This window comes from Calidris pugnax, unplaced genomic scaffold (genome assembly GCF_001431845.1).
Source record: "Calidris pugnax isolate Ruff unplaced genomic scaffold, ASM143184v1 scaffold102, whole genome shotgun sequence".
NCBI classification, from domain to species: domain Eukaryota; kingdom Metazoa; phylum Chordata; class Aves; order Charadriiformes; family Scolopacidae; genus Calidris; species Calidris pugnax.
The window spans coordinates 1756600-1775105 of NW_015090846.1; the positions used below are offsets into that span (position 1 = coordinate 1756600).

The 18506-nt window shown below is 50.4% G+C and overlaps 1 protein-coding gene across 4 annotated transcripts in view; it reads left to right on the top strand.

Annotated features, from left to right (window-relative positions):
- Positions 1–281: 281 nt before the first annotated feature.
- Positions 282–18506, top strand: part of NTNG2 (netrin G2) — a 65816-nt gene continuing 47591 nt past the window's right edge. The window contains exons 1-3 of one of the 4 annotated variants that reach the window (XM_014942715.1): positions 541–607; positions 952–1025; positions 3251–4552. In XM_014942715.1, the coding sequence (XP_014798201.1) occupies positions 4340–4552 (213 nt within the window). In that variant the 5' untranslated portion in view covers positions 541–607; positions 952–1025; positions 3251–4339. Of the gene's footprint in view, positions 379–538; positions 608–840; positions 1026–3250; positions 4553–18506 lie in introns of those variants that run through there. The other 3 variants (XM_014942717.1, XM_014942716.1, XM_014942714.1) reach the window with 3 other exon arrangements.

Sequence of the window (18506 nt, forward strand, 5' to 3'; positions counted from 1 at the left end):
TATTTTTTTTTTAAGCTCTTAAAGGCAAAAAAAAAAAGAAAGAAAGAACAAACCACCAAGGAGTGGCACTCCCGGCCTGCCGTTATCTAACCGGAGGCTCTGCCCGGCCGCCGGGACGGCGCGGATGCTGCAGCCGCGGTACCCCCGGAGCCGGCGGGGCTGAAGGCTCCCCGCTCGCATCCTCCTCTTCCTCGGGTGCTTTTCCTCCCTCCTCCCCTCCCTCTCTCTCTCCCTCCCTCCCCTCCCCGCTCGCATTGCCTCCCTGCACCTTTAAGAAGCACATTGCTGGCCGGTGGGATGGTGTGTGCTAAAGCTGCACAGAGGAAGTTACGCAGCCGGGATCAGGCACGGAGATAAAAGCTCCGATTGTGATTGAAAGTGAGAGCAAAAGGGATTTCAGCCTCGGCATTAACTTGCGAGTGGAGCCGGGGATTGCACAAAGCTTCCCCGGCCATCTGCCCTTGGGGGCCGGCGGCGGAGGGGCTGGAGAGGGGTGAAGTGGAGGAGGAGGAGGAGGGGGGGGGGGATGTCGGGTTAAGGGGGGGGTCCCCCCAGCCCCGAAGTTCGCTGCTCCGCCGGGATCCCCGCACCGCAGAGCTCCCTCCCGGTAAGGACCTGCAGCGGCGAGCGGCGGGGCGGGGGGGCGGCGGGCAAGGCGCGGTGCCGGCATCCCTGCACCCATCTCCCAAAAACCAGCGGCTCTCCCCTCCTTCCCTCCCCGAATTTGTTCCGAGGGTCTCCCGGGGTGTGTGTCGTGTCCCGTCCCGTCCCTTCCCCACACCCCACCCCCTCGGCAAAGGGAGGGTTTTTTATTTTTCCTTTTGGGAGTTGGCAGAGGGCGGGATGCGGGGATGCTCGGCGCCCGGGGACGGCTCTCCGCCCGCTCCGCCGACTTCTCCCCCAGCCCCGGGCGGGCTCTAAAAGTCCTTTCGTGTAAAACAAACTATATAGGGGGCTTGGAGGTGGTGGGGGGAACAACAGCGGTTTGTCTGGACCCGCGAACGCCCGGCGGAGAGCGGCTGAATGTAAGTGATAACTGAGATTTACAGGGTCTGGTGTTTGGTTGGTTTTTTTTTTTTCTGCTGCTCCTCTGAGCTTTGCAACGTTATTCGGAGGGTTCAGCCTCCTGTCACATCGCAGGCAGAGCGGGTGTTTCCCAACTTCTCTTAAGGGCTGGGCAGCGTGGAAAAGAAGAGGAAAAAAAACTCACGCTTGGGCAATGTAAGGGGCGGCGGGGGTGTGGGGGGGGAAGAGTGGTTGGGGTTTATTTTGAAGGCGACGCTTCTGCAAGAAAATTGAAAACTCCTACATTGAGTTTACTTTCTGTACTTAAATTCCAGAGCAGCTCGGGTGCTGCTCAGCGTTGTCTCTTTATTTCAATAGGGTGTTAATCCAATAATAAAAGAAAAAAAAATCATAAAGGAACCGGCTAAGTCAAGATACAATCTAATTTTGTGTTTTTAATACTCTGGCTATCAGTCCCCAGTGATTGCTGAGTACTCTTCAAAGAAAACAAAGGGCATTGATTCTATTTGTTCCCATGAACTGCAGTTTCTTAATAATATCAGGTGAAGATTTATTTTCTAAGGATCAAACTAAATCAAGCAGGGCGAAACCTTTAATTCAGAGAGTCCCTCACCCCCGTTTGCAGTGTGCTGGCTTATTTCAGAGCAACATTGTGCAACTCTTTCTGCAAAGAGACTGGGCTGGTGAAGTGTGGCACCACAGACTTCACAGGGAACCCGCACACCTGCCTGATTGACTGACACTAAATGCATTTTTTCTGGCAAATTTTTATTTCCCTGGGAATCTTTGACGTTCAGCAAGCATAACAAGAAACTAATAGATATTATAGATCCTTTCTTCCTAGGTTTTTCCCCTAACAGCCATTCAAGTGCAAAATACAATTGTTAAGGCTATGAAAATGGATCCATAAACTTAGCAGCACTGGAGTCCTCATTAAAACTACCCTGCTTGTTTTCTATACAATACTGGAGTCTCACACTCTCTGCTGTTAATAGGACTTGGCTGTGACCAGATTGATGTAATAATTAGGAACTGACTTATTATAACTGAAAAGACAGCTCTGATGTCAGCGGGACTTATAAACACTGTGTCACACCGGTTTATTATTTTTACTACATTTACTCATAATGTAAAAATAGCAGCCAGCCTATTCTTTCTTTGGGAGTTTATTCAGGTCCAATGCTGCTATAATAGGCTCTTCTTTGAGCGCTGGTGATGAAGCATGAGAGATAGCTTCTCTTTTCTGAACTCATTCATCTCAATCAGCAGTTTTTCAACCAAAAAGGGGGGAAAGGGAGATGGTAGCACAGCAGCGTGAAGCCCCCGAACATGGATCAATGCATCTGTTAACCTGGAGATTCTGAGCTTTAGTAACTGAGCTTTTATGAGAGCAAATCCTGAACATGCTGTTGAAGCAGACAACTCTAAATTGTAGAAGAAAAGTTGGGGAACTAAATAGAAAGGGAATTATCCAAAGCTAATTTTCTGTCTAGGTACGTGCCTCCCACCTTCTCTTATGAGATCTCCCTCCTGGGTCTAATGCTGGGAGAGGGTCTGATTCTTTCTTATTACTTTTTTTTTCCTTCAGCTCTTTGTCATTTTGTTTTGTAATTACTTAAGACTTTCATAGCTCTACTGGAAAGATGACAAAATTGCAGAAATGTTGCTCTAACCTGAAATGAATACTGGGAAGGTCATTGCTCTTTGTATTAGGTGAACCTTAAATGTTATTAGGACTTTAAATTGTTTTTTATTAAATGTTATTGTTCAGATAAATCATATGTGGGGACGCTGGACAACGTATCTGTCTCCTCAGCTGTCTTATTTATTTGCTTATCTTTTTAAGACTATCAATTTGTCTGTCTGTCCCTACTCTCTGTCTGCATATTCTGTCTTCTAATGACCAATAGCTGCTTCTTGATATTATTTGAAGACCCATTAGAGCTCTTGTTGTCCAGCTGCTGTTACAAACCAGATACCTTAAATGGGGCAGTGCTCCTTCCCATCTCCCAAACGGCAGAAGAGCCATAAGCATCTTACTATGGATTTCTTTTTATTAAAGTTGTTTATCTGCCTCTTACAAAACCTTGGCTTGTGGCTCAGGAAGCCCAGCTGAGGGCTGTGTCTCCTGAGGGACCCTTGTTCCTACAAGTCTTGTTGCTTCAACTGCCTGCCTCCCCCCCCAGCTTTGCTCCCAGCTAATTTATCTTTCAATTTGTTGCAGGTGCAGCCCGCTAATGAACAATCCCTTTGCCCTGACCATGAAAGAGAGGGGGGACCTCAGGTAGCAGCGTGGCTCGTAACTGAAGGCTTGGGGAACTTAATGCTCAGTTGCCCAGAGGCAGTCAGACAGAAATCCTCACCACCCCTGTGAGACACAGAGGGAGAAGCAGCAAGGCCAGTGCTGCCACTGTCAACCCTCTGACTGCACAGCATCCTGCTGGGACCACTGCGCATCTCACCACCCAACGCGGTTACATTGACACCACCATCCTTTGGGAGAAAGGAATTTTAACTCCAAAGAGCCTCTCTTGTCAGAGCTGTTGTACTGATGACCAGATGCTATATTTATCTTATGTATTAGTGTTCAAAAACCCCAATAATTATTTAAGACAGACCACAGTTTAAGGCACTTTCCACAGCGACGCATTTGCGGCAGACAAGAAGGTGGAGGAAAACCTGATCCAGCACCATCTCACGGCCTCTCCAATTTACTCCTATCAAATTTCATCAGCAACTCAGAACTTGATCTTTCTATTGATTGACTGGAGTCACCTCTAGATATTTTCATGCTGATTTGGAAGCCTTTACATACAATAAAAGGCGGGGGAAAAATGAGGTTAAGGAAGACTTTTGACCACTGAGCAGCAACTCCAGCCAAAACTTTCCCAATCAAGTGATTTGCAAAGTTGGCTTCTGCACTGAGAGAAACTTTCCACATCCAAGTACAGCGTGCAGAGGGGACCCTTCCAGCCAAGACTTTCCCAATCAAGTGATTTGCAAAGTTGGCTTCTGCACTGAGAGAAACTTTCCACATCCAAGTACAGCGTGCAGAGGGGACCCTTCCAGCCAAGGCTTTCCCAATCAAGTGATTTGCAAAGTTGGCTTCTGCACTGAGAGAAACTTTCCACATCCAAGTACAGCGTGCAGAGGGGACCGTTCCTGTTATCGACTGGATCTCCTTAGGCTGGATCATTTTTAAATGAGGAGTTTCCATGCTGATCCCGAGAGCAACCCCTAGCCCAGTAGCTGCCTTCCTCGGGACTCTCGGCACTGCCCTCGCCCAGGGATCCCACATTTGGGCACAGCTGCCATGCTCTACCTGGTTGCTCTCCTCTTGCACTGTCTCCCCTTGGCCATGGGACAATATGACATTTGCAAGTCCTGGGTGACGACGGATGATGGCCCGTCATGGGAGTTTTATGCTTGTCAACCCAAGGCCATGCGGATGAAGGATTACGTGACAGTACGGGTGGATCCAGCAGGAATCACTTGTGGGGACCCACCGGAGAGGTTCTGCACCCATGTAAGTGTTTCCCTCTTTGTTTGATGTGTTGTAACAGACTCTGTGTGCAGGTGGCCAGAGGCAGTGTCCTGCCAAGATGCTGTTAGAAAGGACATTTGGGTTCAGGGTGGCAACGGTGGCTGCTGCCTTGAGCCCTCAGTCTCCCCATCTGCAAAATGGGGAGAAGGTGTCCTGCCCACCCCGGGGCTGTGCTGATGAGAGGTCAGCCCTAGAGCAGAGATGATGCTGGCTTGGTGAGGGTGAGGAGGAGCTGTGGGGGGGGTTTAGCAAGTCCTGGTCTGGGTGTTGGAAAAGCTCTGCCCTCAATGAGCACCCACCCTGAGCTGCTCCGAGCACATCCCTCCGCTTGCTGAAGTGCGTGGGGTGTGTTCACAAGTCCCATCCCAAACTGGGGTTTTATGGGAGGTGGGCGCATGGTCTCAGTGTGAGTAAGAGCAAATGGGGGAGAGTGGTGGAGCCCAGCGTGGTCCTGCTCACCGGCAGCTCCGGGGGTCGGTCTGGCAGCCAGGAGTTTCACTGAAGTCCCTGAAAACGCAGCTCTGCCTCTTTTCTAACCTCCACATGAAAAGACTCTCTGGACAGACACTTGCCCTTGTAGTTAGAATCTTTAACTTATTTTCTCTTAAATATTAATCATCGCATTTCATTCCGTGCACCACAAAGCTCAGCAGGAACATTTGATTTATAATTCACAAGGCTTTACATTGTTAAAAAGAGTTGGGGGGTCAAAGGAAAGAGCAAAACAGCACGGCTGTAATGTCCTTCAGGAGTGCTCCAAGCACACATTTAAGGCACAGGGACCAAGCCAGCCCATGCTGGAGCACTGGACAAGGAGTGTCTCTTAAAAAATATACCAGCCTGTTGCCTATAATGAGAAAGGGAGAGTTTGCCTCCCTCTGAATCAGTAGAAGGGACTGGAGTCCCAATTTCTGTTGCCAGCATTACCCAGACTCAGATACCCCGTGCCTCAGCTCCCCACCAAGAAAATACATGCACACATAGAAAGTGCCCTGGGCCCAACAGCTCAGAGTGTCTCTTGAAAATCCAAGAGAAAACTGCTGCTTTGATACCAGACATTTGGTATCAAAGCCAAACATTTATGTCCATCAGAACACGCCACCCGTATTTATTTACCCAGTTCTCCTCAGCCTAAGGGGTCTCATTAGTACCAGGGAAGATATTTTCCCTAATTCCCAATAAGTAGCAGCTTTTCCTTTTAAAAGATCATTTGAGAAGAAAGATTAAGTCAAAGGTTGCAAATAAAACAGTTAACTATCGACGGGTCAGTCTGGATTTCCATTTATCTGACTGGCTGCAGGAGGATTAAAAGGTGAACAATACCAGATTTCTCCCTGCGACGTTCACTGCAGCTATTTGCAAACCCCTTCTGGCTAAGGATGCTCCAGACTTCAGCTCCACTGACCTCCAAGGAAGCAAAAGACACAAACTGCAATCAGCTCTCTGCATCTCTTGGTTCAGTCAATACTGAGCTAAAATCTTTCTATTCTGGGCACCAGCAGTATTTCCTCGTAGCGTACGCCTGCCATGTGCTCTAACACTTGCAAACACCGTGTACAGCCGTGAATGGGAGTTACACAAACGCAAAACATGGATTTGCCTTCCTGTCCCTGCCTCACCCCGGGGTGTGTGCCTGGCCCAACTCCTGGAACAGAAACCAGTGCTCACAACAAGGTCCCCGAGCAACTCCCTGATGAAAAATCAAGCCAAGACAGGAGTAATATATTGCAAGTTATTTTTTTTAGGTTTTTTGGGGATAGGTTTATGAAATTCCCCCCTGTATTCATGGCCCTTTCTCCCCCCATCTTACAGCAACGCTGTCCTCTCCAGAGGATTAAAGAGTTTTAAAAATGAAGCAGAAGAAGAGCAGCCGTGCTGAGGTGAGCAAGGAGCCCCCCCAGCGCTCAGTGCAGAGGGTGGGAGGTGGCTGCAGGAGAGATCCAGGCTCTGGTCCAGCCCCAGGGCTTGGGCAGTGTGTGCTGGGAGACCATCAAGGTACATTTTGATGGCCTGTGTCACAGAGTGACACGTGGCCATTTACTGCTGAGCATCCCCTTCTGGTCAGCAGAAAGCGGAATCGGCAAGAAATGGCCTTTCCATCTCCGGTCCTGGGTGGTGACTTGACACCTCTTGACGTGCAGAGAGAGGCGAGCGGTGCCCGCAGAGGATGCGAGAGGAGTTTTGCTGCCCCTGTGCAAAGGAAGAGCTGGGCAAAAATCAATGTCTCTGCCCACCGATCGTTACAGCCTCCGAGCGGGGAGGGCTGGTGGCTCGCACCAACCCTGGGCAGGTCCTTGCCCTCTGAGATGCCTTTCAGTGTCCTCTTATCCTTTCTCTTCAGGTTTTAATTATTTTTACGTAACAGGTGGGTTCTCATAGGAGCCTGGCTTTCCAGCAGAGAGGTTCTTACGGTGACTATATTGCTTTCTTAGGTGTCTTTCAAAACAGCAGGGTACTGTCCGTGCAGTTAAACTAACGTTATCCAGAATTAAGCGCAGCCCAGCAGGAGGCCTGCACCGCTCAGACAACAGAAATCAAAATTAAAGACAGGCAAACATCCCTCCCTTCTGAAGGCAGCAGGACAAGAGGGAGCTGGACGATGTCCCCGTGCGGGGTGTCGCTGAGGGGAGGCAGAGGTGGGGAGTCCTGGTGACAGTCAGGACCCTGGAGGACAGGGAATGTTTCCTACATGGCCGTAGTGGTACCGAGGAGGCATTGCACAGCCCGCAGGATCACACACTACAGGAGTAACAACTTTGAGCAGCACTCGCAGAGAGTTCTGTGAAAGGAAGCCCCCGGGGGACTGCAGGAATTATTGGGAGGATTGGCTTTTCTGTTCTACAGCAGCTCGAGTCACATCTGGCTGCTCCCTTCTGGCTGGGAAGCGTTTTGCTGCTTGTTAAAGTCAGGGGGTTTTTGCTTTTTCCACAGTTTCTGAACCTTCTCCTCTTCATGTGAGTGCCTTTCTGGCAGGGTCACCTGAAAAATGAATTGTCCTTTCCCTCCTGGCAGGGCAGGGGGAGTGGTGGGAGCAGGAAGACAGATGGATAAGTAAATAAAAGCCTGAATGAATCTAAAAGCGTGACTGAAGGCTAATAGGGAACAGATCTTTTAACCAAGGATGCCGAGGGAAGGGCGAGACTTCAAAGATCACATCCAGGGCACGGCACAGAGCAGCTGGATGCAGATATCAAATGAAAGGGGTGTGTGCAGGACGGGCAGGGCTGGGGGATGGCAAAGCTGCACGGGCTGCGAGGGGCGGAGGGGGGATACGGCATTACTTCACCATCCCACCCTCCCGGGGAGGAGGAGGATGGCACGGCTGGCAGGGTGCTCCCAGGAATCAGGATGTTCTGAGATGCTGAAGCACTTCTTTGATACTGAATGGGGACCTTGGAGAGCTTCGCTTCCAAGCATTGTCGTTTTGCAGACATGATAAAACAATATGAAGGTTTTGTGGGCAATTTACACCCAGAGTGGGCAGCGGGGAGCAAGCAAACACCAAAGCCATGGTCCCTGCTCCAAACAGGTTTGCAGCTCAAGGGGTTTCCAAATCATTCTAGCAAAAGCAAGATGGGACATAGAGGAGAGGAGCAGAGTCCCTGCTTGCCAGTGGCCGTCATGGAAAGGCTTTGCTGCTCCTTGACACCCCGTGAGAGCTCCCTACACCCAGGTGGTGGCACAGGGAGCCCAGCTCATCACCAGGATCAGAGCTCCTTTACCCCCCACCCGAGGTGTCAAGACAGTATTTCTTGTTCAGACAACGCTCTTTGATGCGGGGCCGAGCTCTTAGCCCGTATTGATGGGTCAGGGGTATTTTTATTTGGCATCAGCATTGTTTCATCTGCTAATAGAGCTTGTTGATTTTGGCACGGGTACATGAAAGGAAAAGGCTTTATTTATTCATTACACATTCAGCCAGATTTGATGTTTAGTTTAATTCTTAGCTAAACTTTTCTGAATGACATGTGGTTATAAGGCTTGCATTAAAGAACTATTTCTCTTAGTAGACCGGATGCTAAAATTGGAAATGCAGAAAAGCTTTTGGGTACAGAAACCCTTTTCCCTACATTCTTAGCCCATCTCATACAGCTCCACCCAGCCATATCTTCACACCCCTGTTTAGGTGCAAAGGATGGTGGGTTTGGGAATGATTTAAACTGAAGTCAAAGTTTTTAAAGTAAGAAGGAAAACGGGGTTGCTTCAGAGACGCTGTTTCAAAAGCAGTTATAAAGACGCAGCATGATCTGATGATTAAAGGATGGACTCATCCTTTCTGGTACCCCGTCCAGAGAAAAAGCCACAGCCCCTCCCCAGCCCACCCATCACAGGGGGGTGCCCGTGCTGCCCCGTGCCTTGGGTCAGCAAGAGAACCAAGGGGACAAAGCACAAGGTGTCCTCAGCTTTGTGACCCCCCCGGGAGTCAAGGGCAGCCTTTGGGCTGCCCATATACAAGTCAAATGGAAAACCTTTTCCAAGAAACGTAGATGTTCTCCCTCCTCCTTGAATAAATGGGCACTACACCCAGTTGGTTGCAAAGCCATCCTTGGCCTCAGCCGAGGGCTGGGAGTCAGAGCTCCCATTTGCCCTCCCTTACAGGACCTACTGGGTACAACTGCTTTGCCTTTATGCCAAAATTTAGCAGCACAAGAAATCAACTCTCTGTTGTCAATTGCCCGGGACATCTCAGTCAGGGCTGTGGGGACGGAAAGTCACATCTTTCTTTTCACATCTGTGAAGTGCTAACAGTCCCCTCCTTCCACCCTCCAGGACATTAAATTAACCCCTGGAAAATACTCCCCTTTCCTTTGAGGGAAGCCTGGAAAAGGCAACTGCTGCCACTTCCATCTGGATGAAGGTTTCCCACCCCTTGTACCCGTCGTGGCACTGCTTTTGAATGTGGGAGAAAGGGCTGGGGCCTTTCAGTTTTCTTCCCACCCTTAATCACTTCTCAGCATCAGGGTGGCTGCAGAGAACACTATTTGAAGTCAAGATCAACGGCTCCTTGCCCTTGGGGCCAGACCCTTGGATTGCATGTTATTAGCTGCTCAGCAAATTACACACTGCTCCTCTCCGACCACAGAGGCTACGCAGAGCGTGACAGGATCTCAGTGTTATAAAAGCAGAGGCTTTACAGAAAATAAAAGAATACAATTCAGCTTTAAATTAGAGTGCTGAGCAAACGGGATTTCCCCTCTCAGTCCGTAGCAATCTCCTTAAATGCCCAGTTCGGGATTCATCTCGTAAAGCGGGATGCTGCTGCCCTAACAAGGATCCTTTCCGCTTACTGATGGAAAAGTCACAGCGATAAAAATCAAGCTGTCAAGCAGATTTAATTGGTACAGTGAGCAGAAAGCTTACCCCCATCTTGAAAGAGATAGGGAAGAGTAAACTGCTTTTAAGCAAAGCTTTGCTCTTCAAAGGGAACAGTGTCCAGATGGGAAAAGCTGAAGAGAACTGACTCTGAAGACTTGCTGGGGAGCGTGGCCAGAGCCAGGAGAGCAGCTTTTCCACTCACTCATACACCAGCTCCACATATAAGTTTCCCAGGAGCAACTTCTGAAGCTGAAGGGATTGAGGGAAACCCTTCTTATTTTTTTTTTTAAATCCATATTGTATTCTATAGCATAGACACAGTCTCCCATAAACTTGCAAAGGAATTCTCTCTACGGCCAAGACTGCCTGAGTGGGAAGGAGCCCTCTCCTACCACACTCTAGTTTCCCTAAACGAAAGTCCAGTTTAAACCTTAGTTGAGCCTGACAACAGTTTCAGACCCCAAATACAATCCTTTTACCATCAAGATTTTGAACTTAGGCTGTCCTAGCTGTCCCAGCCCCATGACCCTGCCCATTGTCCCACACAAGTGACAGCCCTGTCCCTGCTGGTCCCCCTGTGGTGGGACTACAAGCTGGAGAGCCAGGGTCGGTCGGAGCCGTTCAACAATCTGTCTGAAAATCACCTCTGCAAAACAACCCGATGTCAGGTTGGGCTGAGGGCTTGGCTGCAGGGCTGCATGTAGCAACAGCAGGGTCACCTGCAGCAGCGACGGGCACCAAACTGCAGAAGTGGGGTTGCAAAATGGTGTACGGCACCAGATGGACACCTCTCCCCCCACAGTCATGCTCTGGGGCAGCACAGTGACAAGCAAGCAATCCTGATGCCCTCAACAGCGACCATGCGAGCTCTGCAGCTATTTCACACCATGGTTTTGGAGAAACCAAAATGAAATCATGCCCAAGGAGCACCAAAACCCCACAGCACAAGCCCTCAAAAGCCCATGGCACAAGCAGCCCAGCAGTGTACAGTGCTTATGGCAAAGCAGTGATGGCCGGGGGGTCCCTGAGGTTAATGAATTCCTCCTCTGACCTAGATGGTGAGCTCCATCAAGCGTGAGCAACACCAGCTCAGCAATGCTTGGCTAGCAGAGCCCAAATTTCTGACTTGTGGGAGTTATTATGCACGTGTGGGCCATTGCTGACCTGCTTAGTGGAAGTTCTCCACCAAGACAGTGTGAGCACCACTGCTGCTGCTCTCTTGAAGCCATCCATCTTGAACCCCCGTCCTTTGGCCGAGTTGGCTGCTTCAGCCCCATGGTGCTGCCATTAAGGGGGTGTGGGAGAGCCCTCTAAAGGAGACAATTTCAGTCCTGCCCTCAGGGACAGCCCCCCCAGCAGCCAGGGCATGGTTCAGGCTGACCACAGCACCGTCCTGGCCACCAACAGCCACCTGCTGAGACGTTACCCTTAAAACAGAGCATCAAGCAGTCAACCCCTTTGCATACAACAGCAAAAGCAGAGTATTTGGTGAAGCAGACATGGGAGCCCTGGGCAGAGGCCAGGGGTGGGTGCCGGGGTACCCACCTCCCAACCATTCTCCCCCCTAAAAAGCTTTGGGAAAGATCTGCACCTCCATTCGAGGACCGGAGCAGAGCCTCCACTCCCTCCCCTTTCCCACCCCCAGCCTCCACATCCTGCCCTCCCCCATTCAAACTATCATTTGGGCCTCTCTTACAGAATAAAATATTAATAGCGGCGTAGCGAGCCTCTCTGCAAAGGCTGCATGTATCGAGCTTACAAGGCGCACAAGCTTTTAGAGAGCAGGACACTTTTCCTACCTCCTAAGCATTTTCTGAGTCCTGAATCAATAATGCACTCGGAGCCCAGCACACAGGTCGCTGCTGCTGTGCTCCTGCTGGTAGGGGCTGTGGACACAGATACATCTCCCTACCAAGATGCAAGGGTATAATAATCCAGCAGAGAAGGGATGAGGCAGGACCCAAGCAGCTTAATTTGTAGACAAGTTTCAGGGAAGTGCCCTGGGAAGAGCAAGGAAGTACAGTGACAGGACAAGGGGGAACGGTTTTAAATTGGAAGAGGGGAGATTTAGATTAAATACCAGAAAGAAATTCTTTGCTGTGAGGGTGGTGAGGCACTGGAACAGGTTGCCCAGGGAAGCTGTGGATGCCCCATCCCTGGAGGGGTTCAAGGCCAGGCTGGATGGGGCTTGGAGCAACCTGGTCTGGTGGGAGGTGTCCATGGCCAGGGCAGTTGGAACTGGATGATCTTTAAGGTCATTTCCAACTCTAACCATTCTATGATTCTATAACAGGTGGGTACAGAAGGTCCAGGTTTGGAGAAGAGCTAAAAAAGCAGTCAATGGGATTAAATCCCTACGTCTTTGAACGTGTGCCCACAGTTGGTGGCCGAGTGGTGTCTGGTTCACCAGCTTCTGATCTCGGGCTCTAGGTCACCCCGTAATCCACGGGCTTGCAAAAGGAGCAGTTGCAGGGGTGCAGCCCCGGCGGGGAGGTGGGTGCGGAGGTGAGCCCAGGGCGCCAGGAGGGACGGGGTTAGAGCAGATCACAGGGGGATTAGCAGTTCACAAAGAAAGAGCCGCTCAAAAATTATTCCCTGGGAGGCCGGGCCGCAGGCGATGCCTGTGTGTGCCCAGCACAGACGAGATTATCTGCTTAGGAGTGGAATTTTCCGAGCGGCCTTAACCCTTGTGTTGCCCACAAATGGCCTGCACACGCAGTTTTTCAGGACAAGGTGCCGGGCAGGGGATTCGGCAGCAGAAGCCGAGCGGCTGCTCTGCCATCCCAGGCTTTGGAAATGGAAATGCTGCCCCAGGATCACCCTGCCAACAGCAGGCTCGGGGCTCTTCTCGGAGAGGTCACCTGTGGACAGGGCTGATTTCAGTCTGGAGGTTAAAATTCATCGTGTCACCAGATTTTCTGACCGTTTCTGGCTTAGCCAGAGTGGGCGTGAAGGGATTTGTGTCATGCACGAGCAGTGCCGACTCTGCTGCAAGGATGGGGAGGTGGCCTGGGCTGGTCCTGGTGCACAATGGGTTGAATTCCCTCCCAGAATCTGACTTTGTGGAGAGGATGCTTCCTGCCTGGATGTCATCCTCCAGCAGAGGTGGTATCATCTACAGGGCAAAGACCAGTTCAGACCCTTTTCAAGGAGATACCAAGAAGACTACGGGGAGAGGTTTAGAGACAATGGTGGGGCGCGTGTGTGAGAGTGGAGATTTCCTTGACCCTCATGGTTTGTCTTGACCCTCATGTCAAGATTGGGTGAAAGAGCCACTGCTTTTCCAAGATGCAGGAACCTAGGAAAGCTCGATCTTCAGAAAGGTGGAGCCCTCAATGCTCCCAATGAAGCCAAGACCTGGTCCTGAAATCCCTCCCCTGCCTCAGTTTCCCCATCCGGAGATGGGATGTTGTGCAGCCACCACACAACCCTGTCACTGCCATGTTTCCCCACGGCTGGTGGGGAGGAGGGCGCAGCGCTGAACGAGGACGAAATACGAATGAGATGCTTCTCGAATTCAGCAGCAGTCTGGAGGGGGAAGGGGAAGAGCAGACACGAGTAGGGGTTGAATCTCTTCTCCGGCGAAGAGACGGGCCCAGGGGAGCCCGAGAGCCTTGAAGGAACGGCGCGCTGTTCGGTGAACGAGTCTCTGCTTCAGGCCAAAGGGAAGAGGCAAAAAAGCAAAGAGAAATGTCTCTCTGAGCGCGTCCCGGCGTGTGCTCCCAAAGAGCTGGTGCTGGTTTCTGCTGACTCACGCTCTCCCGAATCCCACACGCAGGCAAAGCCTGTCCTAACGCCCGTGCCGAGGGGTGACCTTCTGCTTGGACAACCTCCCATCCGGGAGGAAGGGGAAGGAAGCGGAGGAGCAATCAATCCCCCAAAACCACGGCCAGGGGGGAGACAGAGGGAGTGACATTCAGCTGAGCCAGAATTAGCGGCAGATCTGTGGAGGGACCCCATTTCCACCCTATTAATAATTCATTCCAGCTCTGCCTTTACCTGCTCATAAACAGCAAACAGCTTGTTAGCGAGGATGAGTTTCTCCCCTTTTGCTGTCTCTGCCCTAATAAGAGCCCCTCGCAGATGGCTGGGGGGAGGGAGGTGGCGAGGGAAGGGCACATGAGTGAGAAAACCACCCCAGCAGCTCACCCTGAGCATCCCATCCCATCACCTCCTGGTCAGAACTGCCCTTCCTTGGCAGAGGTGAAGCTGTGAAATAACCCCTTGCCGAACCACAGATGCTTTGCCAGAACCTGCCAACACATACAGGGCATCTAAAACCATCTCTTTGAGTGTTAACATGAAGAAGGGAGCCATAGTAGGGTGTGTGGACCAGGGGTTTGCTGGAGCATTCCACAGTGGCCCCATGGCAGCCCTTGGGAAAACTAACTTCTACCATAGGGGACAGCTTCGGATTATCCAAAATATATAGAGCTTGACCAAAGTGGTATTTAAAAAAAAAAAAAAAAAAAAAAAAAAAAAGAATAGAAGAAAACATAGCATCTTGATGAAATCTATTAAGACTTCATTTCAAAAAGGTACATTTTGTGTCCAGAGCAACCCCCAGTGTCTCCACAGCCTGATGCTGTGGTGCTGGCCCTGTCGGGGACCCCCCCCTGCATGCCAACAGACACCCCAAAACCGCACAGCTAAAGGTTTTCCTGAGACATTTGCCAGGTCAGAGTCACAGCCACGTTGTGGGCAAAGCCCCCTTGGGCACCAGGGGACAGGGTAATTAGTGCAAGGAGGATGGACCCCAGCCAGGAGCTCTGTGTGACCCCCCAGTGTCCCCCCCCTGTCCCCAGGGCACCGAGCAAGGAGGGCACAGACCTTCACCCAGCTCACAGGGAAGGGCTGGTACGGGGCTGTTTGGCTCAAGAAGGGCCTCATATTTCTCCTCAATTATCTCCGTGCTCCCAGCCATCTCTGCCGGCGAGTTATGCCACTTGCCAGCTGTTGGAAATAATCGCTGTAAATTAATTATGGTTGTTTCACCCCTCTGATCCCTCCCAGCCCATGAATAGAGTGAAAATTAATTGTCAGAGACTATTTCCAGTTCTCTGGGAGTCCCATCCTGGCCACGGGCATGTTATGGTTTATGCCCTGAAGCATGAGATTTAATTACCCACAAATGTTATTTTTGATCATAAAATCACCTTATCTTTTCATAAATCCAGATAGAGCAGTTGACCCCTCAGGTCAGAAGCAGCAAGAGTGAAAATACCCCATAATGACGTTAGGACGAGCCTGCTCTTTCTTCCGGGTAAACGTGATTCTGGTTGGGAAGGAGCATCGTGTCCTGGAGCGGTTATTGGATGAAAGACCAAGGAAGTTTCCCAAAATGTCTATCACTTGGTGTGGCCCTTGGTAAAAATTTTTACTGCAGAAAATAGATTTAACTTGGTACCAGTGGGGAGGATAAAGGATTGTCAGGGATGGCATCTTCCCTGCCCGGCAGGTTATGTCCCCGGGTGGAATTGGTGCTGACAAGCACCGGAGTGAACCCACAGCCTGGACAGGATGAGGACAGAGATCCCTGTGAGGTCCCAGCAGAGCCAGGGGATGGAGATGAAGCAAAGCTCTGGGACTCAATCCTGGAATGAATCGGGGAAACTCAGCAGAGCACAAAGAAGCAGGAAGGCAAACACACCAAGATGATAATTTTGGCTTTATCCTGCAGCCCCCTGAGCAAACAGAACCAACTCAACACTGGATAAGGAAAGGGAGGGAGGTTGGAAATAAACCTTAATGGGGGGAACGTGTGGCAGAGCAGCCCCAGGAGAGTCAGGGATGGAGCAGGCTGGCCCCGGCTCCCCTCTGCGGGCTGGGGACCCCCATCTCCTATGGCCATCAATCCTCCCCATGACAGACAGGTTTTTTGGGAGTGGGGAGGCTGTAGGACACCCGTGGTGGCACCGGTCCATGGCAGGGACGTTAACAAGGCAGGAGGGATCAGGTGCATGCAAGGATTTTGCAGATGCAGTTGTTTTGGAGGAGGAGGAGGAAATTTGATACACATTTAAGGACTTTGCTGCCACGCAGGACAATGTGGGGACTTTGTGAACCTCATCAGCTAACATTTAAGCCCTAAATCAAAGGCAGGATGCCCTGCAAGAAGCAGAATGATCTTGGGACACTCCTTAAGCATCACAGCTGGACAGGGCAGGCACTAAGGAGGGGATTGTCCCCTCCTGGGTGGAGGTGCAGGTTCAGACCAAGGTTTCCTCAGCCACGAGTGCTCCAGAGAAGGAGGGAAGGAGGTTTCCATGCCATCACCTATCCCCCTGAACATGCTGCAGCAGCTGCCCTACTCGCAGACCAGCAAGACCCTGCTTCTGCACAGGGATATTTTTCCCCTGAATTCCTTGTGCCGCTCAGTAAAACTGGATGAATACCTGGGGATTAGAGGGGCAGTGCCATGCAAAAACCTCCCCACCCAAGGCTCCTCCATCTCCCACAGTGGTGGTGAATGGCGGGCTGCTGCTAATGGCTCCTTGAAGGCCAGGAGGGACAGCTTTTGGTGAGCACCAGACCTTCCCCTCTCTGCTCCAGGAGCCCAGTCGCTAAGCAGATCCCTCATTTCAGAGTCTGCAGGAAGCTCCTCCTTGTGTCAAGGGATCCAGACCTAGCTCTTCAGGCCCTTTAGGCTGTGGAAAGGGAGATCAAACCACCCCCAATCCCAATCATCATCAATGCTTGCAGGAGAGCCTGGAGACACCTGAAGTCTGAGAGCTCTCTGGCTCCCTTTGGGAGCCACTTCTTGGGAAAAAACCCTCTACAGGAGAAAGGACTCAAGAGAAACCCACCCAACAGTATAGATCTTTGAGCCAAAGAAAAACATTTAACTTTTTTTCCCTTTAATAAAAATCTTCCTATAAAAAAGCCAAGAATTTTGCTTCACAGCTGAAAAAAATACAAAGTCTGGATTTCCAAAACTAGTCCAACTTGATGAGACCTTGCCATTGCTCTTATGAGGAGACTGATTGTAATTAAAAACAAGTTGATGCCAGGGTCACCTAGGTTTTAGCAGAAGCCTTGGCTTAAACAACAGAAGTTTCATCAAGCAGAAGAGACCCCTGAAAGCAAAGCAACTCCAGGGGGGCTCCCTGGGCAAAGACACCATTAAACAAATCACACCAGGTTATGACAGCTGTGATGAGCACCCTTGGCTGAGCAGTACAAACTTTCCTATCATCCTCTTGTTTTACCTTGTTCAAATCTTGGGAGGGTTGGTTTCATTATTATTATTTTTAATATTATTATTATTATTCATTGTACAGCTAGTGGTTGTAATCACTTTCCAGCTTCCCTTTGGCATGGAGATCTCCTAAAAGCTGCAGTTTTATTTCCGTGCAGCTTTCACCATTCACAACAGATGTCTAGTTTGTTTAAAATATTCAACAGCTTAATGATTAATCAAGTAATTTCACCTACAAAAATATATAATTTTATGCTATGAGGCTTAAAAATGGCATTATCTGCCAGGAAAAAAAAAAGCAAAACAACTTTGTGCGCTCATTAAGAGCCCTAGAAACCAGCTGGGGTTTGTAAAACTGGGGCCTTTTGTTGCGGCTGTTTTTCCCCACCATTCCCTCCCTCCCCAGCAAGGTGGGGAGCAGCTTCACTGCAGCATCCTGGATTCCTGTCATCATGTCTTGTCAGAGCAGTATCTTGTTTCTTAAGATATCCTCCTCAAGGAGGAAGTCCTTGTTGTCACCTTCAGAAAGTCCCTTTTGCGGCATTTCTGCCCAGCTTTAACCCCAGACACCAAGGGGAGGTGAAACCCAAGAGCTGGACCTGCACATTTCCAGCTTGAGAAGTGGGCCCATGTGAACCTCATGAGGTTCAACAAGGTCAAGTGCAGGGTCCTGCACCTGGGTCAGGGCAGCCCCCATTATCCATACAAGCTGGGGGATGAAGGGACTGAGAGCAGCCCAGCCGAGAAGGACTTGGGGATACTGGTGGATGAAAAGCTGGCCATGATCTGGCAATGTGTGCTCACAGCCCAAAGTGCACACATCCTGGGCTGAGTCCCCAGTAGGGCAAGGGGTGGGATTCTACTCTGGGGAGACCCCTCTGCAGTGCTGCCTCCAGCTCTGGGGCAACCAACATAAGAGGGACATGGGCCTGTTGTAGCAGGTCCAGAGGAGGACACAAAAACGATGAGAGAACTGGAGCCCTTCTGCTGTGAGGACAGGCTGAGACAGTTGGGGGTGTTCAGCCTGGAGAAAAGAAACCTCCAGGGAGACCTTATTGTGGCTTTCCAGTACTTAAAGGGGGCTTATAAGAAAGATGGAGACAAAGTTCTTAGCAGGGCCTGTAGCGATAGGACAAGAGGTAATGGTTTTAAACCATTTAAACCAAGGGAAGATGTAGATTAAATGTAAGGAAGAATTTTTTTTATGATGAGGGTGGTGAAACAGTGACAGGAGTTGCCCAGAAAGGTGGTAGATGCCATATCCCTGGAAACATTCAAGGTCAGACTGGATAGGGCTCTAGATGAACCTGATCTAGTTGAAGATGCTCATCACAGAGGGATTGGACTAGATGACATTTAAAGGTCCCTTCCAACCCAAACCATTCCATGCTTTGCCCCATGGAGGCACAATCTTGTTGTGAT